The 6,478-nt window shown below is 51.1% G+C and overlaps 1 protein-coding gene across 1 annotated transcript; it reads left to right on the top strand.

The window, feature by feature from the left end:
* The first annotated feature begins 1,962 nt into the window (after positions 1–1,962).
* On the top strand, positions 1,963–6,236 carry LOC119847442. The gene is made up of 4 exons (XM_043501220.1): positions 1,963–2,091; positions 2,538–2,659; positions 5,229–5,989; positions 6,206–6,236. The coding sequence occupies exons 1-4, from the start codon at positions 2,080–2,082 to the stop codon at positions 6,226–6,228; spliced, it is 918 nt and encodes a 305-aa protein (XP_043357155.1). The 5' UTR covers positions 1,963–2,079; the 3' UTR covers positions 6,229–6,236.
* Positions 6,237–6,478: the final 242 nt, after the last annotated feature.

Below are 6,478 nucleotides of genomic sequence, written 5' to 3'. Positions count from 1 at the left end.
TCACCTTCAATATCTACCTGTTGATACATATCCTCCAGAATGTCACAAGTTAGCTTTAGTGCCTGCATTTTGTGAGCTAGCTCTGCTATTTTTACTTCTTGCCCAAATAAATGTTCGTGCCCCATGGCTTCTTTTTTCACATCATCATTTTATAACCAGCCTCTTACAGTTGTTGCTTACTGTAGCTTAAGTCTCTTGCCAAACTGTTCCTTTGATTAAGGAGTTCAGGATTTATCTCCTTTACCCTACTAAGTTGTTTTTTCAATGTGTAACTAGTCTTCTGCTCTTTTCATAAGGCTTGTTTTGCCTTCTCCAGTTGTTTTACCTTTCTTTTAAATCTTTTCCATAGGTTATTACATGCTATATATACACAATCCATGGCTATTTCTTTCACCTCTTAAGCCTTTTTTTCCCCACCTTTTCCTTTTCAAAGAAGAAATACAGTAAATTTCAGGGATCTCTAGGGATCCCAAGCACTGCAATAGCTGGTTTTTAACTAACCCTCCCCCATGGGCTTTAATGTAGTCTCACCCAAAGGCCTCCCAGGACCTTTGTGGAGTTGGAATTGTTGCAATAAATGCCTGACTGGATTACTTACTTTGTTCCATATTTCTTTTGGAAAAGTGGCAGGCGTTCCTTCCTTGCTCCTAAAATGTTTACAGGGATTTTAGGGCATCAGGTCATTTTCAGGTTGCCAGCTTGTATCCAAGGACTAAAATAGCTAAGCTAAAGTCTTTCAGCAGGCCTCAGTCTACAGTCTTCTTGTGTTTCAGCTTGTCTGACTTATTACCTATTTCCTTGAAATATTGCTTAATTTTATACTACTATAATAATCCTATAAATCAATTCTGATTAACATATAATGAGTATATAGAATGTAATCATGACATCACACAATAAATGAATACCAAATTAAAATAATTGGCTACACCCGATAGATGGTCGAGTTCTTTAGTACATAGGCTGGGATTCTCCTTTGCAATCTGGAGCCACCTCCCCTGTTCACAGTCTTTGTTCTCCAGATGTGCTTCCATGTGTTGAGTTGTGGTGGGGCAAGAGGGCAAAAGTCACGTCCCTTCCTTTATAGGGTCTTCCAGCCTGCTGGACAGACCTTTTGCTGTGACATGAGTCAAGCTGTGTCCATTGTCTACAGGATCCCTCTGAGAAGCCTTCATTGTACACACGTGATAGTCCTTGGGAGTGTGCATTCCCTTAATGGGCCATCAGCACTGTCTGACTTCTTCACTGCTCCCAACCTCACAACATCTTCCAGTGACACACACCGAGGAAAACTTCATAACTGCCCATACAATGACAGCACAATCAATGCACCAGGACATTATTGTTCAACAGATCAAGGCTTTTAGAGTGATACCTCACAAGGCACACTGTGTACACAACATAGACGAATTATATCACTATGGTAAATATGGGGATGGCAGGGTACTGCTTTGGAGCACAGAGGGCCACAGCACTAGACACAGGGACAGATATGTGTGGCCCCGGGATGCTCTGAAACTTTATTGGCCTTGCTCATGAGGAGGAGAATCAGGAACTTCACCCTGTCACCACCAGCATGAGACAAACCGACCCCACCCGGACAGGGCCAGCACTCCAGCCTGGAGTCTGCCTGGCTGGCCTTCACCACCTCCCATCTCCCACTGCTGTGTGCCCTGGCCCTCACCAGGCCCCATCCCTCACCCCCATCTGCCCTGTCCCTCAACAACTCCCATCCCCCTCCTCATCTGCCCCACTGTCCTCGCCACCTCCCATCCACCACCATGTCTGCCCCGCCCCTGGCCATCTCCCATCCTGTTCCCCCATCTGCCCCACCCCTTCTGGCTCAGCCCCATGGAGTTTCCTTTCAAGGCAATATTGAATGAAGTAGCTGAGTCCCACCTCCCCTGCCCCTGGGCTGGTCACGGGAACAGCAGGAGTGGGCACCACCCCTCTGCAGCATGTTGTGGGGTGGGGGGAAGAATGGGGCTATAAGAAGAGGGGCTGGGAGCTGGGAGCCCATCACTGTGGATCTGGTGTGAGCATCTGTCAGTGAGCGACGGCACCTCCTGCTCCGGCACCATGGAAACTCCGGTGAGTCCCGCACCTCCTCCTGCCCCATGGAAACCCTGGTGAATTCCCACTGCCCCTCACCTCCTGCCCCTTGGCAACTCTCGTGAGTCCCTCCCGCCGCCTCCTGCCCGATAGAAACCCTGGTGAGGCATTCCTCCCAACTCCTGCTCCATGTAAATCCTAGTGAGTCATCCCTGCCTCCTACCCCATGGAAACCCTGGTGAATCCCCAGCGCCTCCTCCTGCCCCATGGAATCCCAGGTGAGTGCCCTTTGTCCCCCTCTCATGGCCCAGAGTGCCCCACAGAAGGCCTGTCTGCCATTCACACCCTCACCCCATCAATCTTCAGGGGGTTAACTCCTGCCCCCTCTCCTGTTGGTGGCACATCAGGGGTTAGGCGATGTGGGTTGGCAGGTTCTGGGTCTGTGCCCAGGCTTGGGGGTGATGATGCTATGGGATCCTGTGCAGGTGTCGGGGTGGATGCTCAGGGCTGGACTCCTGCTGCTGCCCCTTCTCCTCTGCTTCGGACCAGAGACTGTCGGGAGCACCAAACCCGCGGCGCTGAGAGAGATTGTGGATCATGTAGATAAGTGAGTGAGACCCCACTGGGGCATTTCCCATCTGGCTGTGACCCCTCTGCCCTCCCCAGGTGGTAAATATTGGCCCTCTGTGATTTTTTATGACATTGGTGGCTCAGTGCATGGCAGAGTTGGGAGGGGTGATTCTGGGGTGCAGGGGGAGATGGGGCTCGGAGCTGGGAGGGGTGATTCTGGGATGAAGAGGGGTGGGGGACTCATTACTATTGTGAAAAACTGGTTGGAAAATGGAATTCCAATTCCCTCAGAAATTCTGAAATTTTTATTTCCTTTTCAGTCCGAATTAATACTAAAATTTGAAAACTTCCACGGAATGGGAATTACAAATTTTGTTTTGGAAAAATTAAAAACAGATTTCAGCTGGACCATATCTGAATATTTCATTTCAGTAAGATCAAAATATTTCCATTTCAGCTTTAGTAATTTGACTTTCCTGCTTTATAATATAATATAATATAATATAATATAATATAATATAATATAATATAATATGATATAATATAATATAATAATATGAAAGTCCAGATGTTTTCACCTGTATATTATAAACAGCAATATAACATAACAAAAGTAAAAAAAACCAGTCATAACCAAATGTTTCAATCTAAACAAATTGTTCTGATAATTTTTCATCCAAAAATTACACAAAATCGATGTATTCGCTTGGAACGTTCGGATTTTGTTGAATCAGCCTTTCCCTAAGGAAAACTGTTCTGTAAGAAAAATTTTGAGCAGCAATAGTCATGTGCTTGCTGTACACTCCCTTTTGAATAAATGAGGACCAGGTACCTTGCACCCAAGACTCTTTAAAGAACTGTCCTGTAGGATAAGTGCCCCCCAGTATTATCAGGGTGAGGAGGTTAGATTTGGACATGGGAGGCTGAGCATTAGCATGAATATTCATGATAGTGCTCTAATAGGACAAAACACCATGAACCTGGCTTCATTCCCACTCCCTGATCCGGAGGCTGGGGGCTGCAGAAGGGGGGGTGAGGGCTCAGCTTAGAGGATGAAGTTCTGTCGGGTTAACCCTGCCCCAGAGGTGACACCTGTGCTCCCCCAAGCCCATGCTGTATCCACCCAGAGCAAGTTTCCCTCCCACTAGATGGTAGCTAAGGTGAAGGTCAAGGCGTAACCTGATTAATTTAGACACCCATGCACTTTTCCAGTTCCTAGGGCTCAGGAGTAATTTTCTGCAGGTTTGTGGGGCTTTTTACTAGTGAAAGAGCCTTGCCCAGTCATATCCTTAATCTCTATTTATGAACAGTTACCAAAACAGAATACACAGGGGAAGCAGACGATGCTCACCACTCCCAATAAGGCAGATGGACTTTTCCTGGTGGCCAGTCAGTGTCAGGTCATCTGGGGCTCCATCCTCTGCATTGAGGGCTGGCAGGGTGCTGAGGGCTGGCAGTGCTGATCTTGGGCTGTGCGTCCAAAGAACTTCCTTCCTTTTGGACCCCGGTTTATACAGTGAAACTTGAGTCCTGCTTAGCTGTACCTTACCCAATGGTAAACTAAAATACTACAAAATTGTGTTTTTCACCAATCCTAGCCCATTACAAAACAATTCTTTACCCAATCAGACCCGGCCAGCTTAGTTGATTTAAATCTTGCAAAATTAGTTATGCACCAGACAGAAACCATATAGATAAACAATAGAGAAGTGGGGGACTATAAAGGGAAAACATTAGAAGTATCGATTGAACAATGACAGCTGCTGATAAATGGTTTCTTGCCAGACTGCTAAATGCTGTCAAACAAAGTTTTCTTTAACGATCTTAAGAGCTGGTGATGGTGGGGACTATTAGGACAGAAATGCCTCCTTAACAGCCCAATGTTACATTGTTATTTTATAATGTAGAGGGGATGTGAGGATGTGACTCTCTGTTTCCTGGCTGCTCCCGCCGCTAATTGCCAAAAAAGGCCTCAGACCTTACAAATTCGTGCCCTGTCTTCAGCCAGCCATGAGCCCCCCGACCCTCCCCAGTCCAGCTGCACAAGGCCACTTCAGGCAGAGGTGGGACGAGAACCCAGCTCTCTAACAGGGCAGACACACAACTTTTCACAGGGAATGTGTCACATATAGGTGCCATTGTTAGCCTCCCTTTAACCACAGTCACAGTCCCTTCCCAGAGCTGGGGGGGACAAATGAGGAGCTCCCATCTCCAGTATTCTTCAGTTCACCAGCAAATCACTGTGTGTCCCAGGGCCAACTGTGTGTCACGTCCCTCTCTTGGGGTGGCTCCGTGTAAAACCTCTGGCTTGCTCCTGGAGCTCAAGTGGTAACGCTCAGCCCTGGGGAGCTGATGGACCAAATCTCACACCATGCTGATGATCCCCGGGGGCACCTGTGGCAGTTTCTTCTTAAAACCACCCTCCACGTTTATTTCATTCTCCCAGGGAGCAAATATCCCCTGACCCAGGCTGGACCCCTGAGAGCCTAGAAGCAGCCAGCGATGGCGCCATGTGTGACCCAACACAAGTTTGCTGCTCAGGGCTGGGGGCAGAGCTGTTCAGAGCCCCACATGCCCTCACAGCCCTTCGCTTTGCCTTCCCTTAGGGATGGGTTGGCTGTTGAATACGCCTTCGCCGTCAGCCTGGAGAAAGCCACTTGTGAGAACCCATCTGATCTGGAACAGGTGCTGCCCAGGAACAAGCTGTGGGACATGCAGGCAGCCATTAACCAAGAGGACAACCTGGATGACCCAGATGAAGGGCACATTGTGGCTCCCCGGATGAAGAAGCAGGGCGACCAGAACAGCCCGGTGCAGAAGCTCCTGGTCCGGACCTACAATGAGAGAAGCTGCCTGATCTTCTTCACCATCCACTTGCCCTGCGCGGGGACGTGCCTGCTGGGGAAGAGGCCCCACAACATCCTATGGCTGGTGAGTGACACCTTCCGCCCCATCGATCACAACTACAAGGCCTTCGTCTTCCGGCAGATCTACCGGCAGGATCGGGACCTGGATCCGAAAAGCCTGCTGGAGGCCTGGCACCGGCTACCCGACGTGCCCCTGCTGCGCTGCGACACCAAGGGCTGCAGGGACTGCAGGGGAAACGACCCCAACACCAAAACCAACGCCTGCCTGGACGAGATGCGAGCCATGAGACAGCCGCTGCACCTACCTGGCAGGGGGCAGAAGAGAGAGCAGGGGGGAGAGGGGAGAGCAGAGGATGTAGGGGAGAGCAGGGGGCACCTTCAGAGGGCTGGGGAGATGGTGAGGCAGGTGGCACCATTGGAGGGCTGGGGGAAAAACGGGGCAGAGGGCGATATCGTAACATTGGGGGGATGGCCAGACACTGGGCTCTGGAGGCATTGGGGTGGGAGGCACTTTGGGAGGCGTGGGGGATGGCGGGGCTGGGGGCGCCGTAGGGGACGGCGGGGCTGGGGGCGCCGTGGGGGACGGAGAGGCTGGGGGCGCCGTGGGGGACGGCGGGGCTGGGGACGCCGTGGTGGACGGCGGGGTGGTGGGCGCCGTGGGGGACGGCGGGGCGGGGGCCGCCGTGGGGGGCGGGGGGGACGTGGGGGGCGTGGAGGGCGTGGGGGACGGCGGGGTTGAGGGCGCCGCTGGAGGCTTGGGGGGATTGTAGGCCTGGGGACACCGTCAGGGGCAGGGGGAGAGCGGGGCGCGGGGCAGCATTGGAAGATTTGGGGGATGCAGAGGGTGCAGGGGCTGGGACATTTCTTCTCTCAAGGCCTGTTATTTTGCGGCGTCCCCCCAACCCTGAATGATTAACCCCAATAAACTGTCGGAGCATCCTGGGGCCTCGTGTCTCTGTCCATGTGTCTGTCTCCCTCCTCTCCGTCCA

Source organism: Dermochelys coriacea, chromosome 23 (assembly GCF_009764565.3).
Source record: "Dermochelys coriacea isolate rDerCor1 chromosome 23, rDerCor1.pri.v4, whole genome shotgun sequence".
In the NCBI taxonomy this organism is placed as follows: domain Eukaryota; kingdom Metazoa; phylum Chordata; order Testudines; family Dermochelyidae; genus Dermochelys; species Dermochelys coriacea.
This window is presented reverse-complemented; position numbering and strand designations above follow the sequence as displayed.

Bases quoted from the DNA above. Each gene is read 5' to 3' on its own strand.
- LOC119847442 (XM_043501220.1), top strand. The intron at 2,660-5,228 runs GTGAGTGAGACC...GCCTTCCCTTAG, and splicing joins ATTGTGGATCATGTAGATAA to GGATGGGTTGGCTGTTGAAT. The intron at 5,990-6,205 runs GTGGGAGGCACT...GGGGGCGTGGAG, and splicing joins TGGGCTCTGGAGGCATTGGG to GGCGTGGGGGACGGCGGGGT.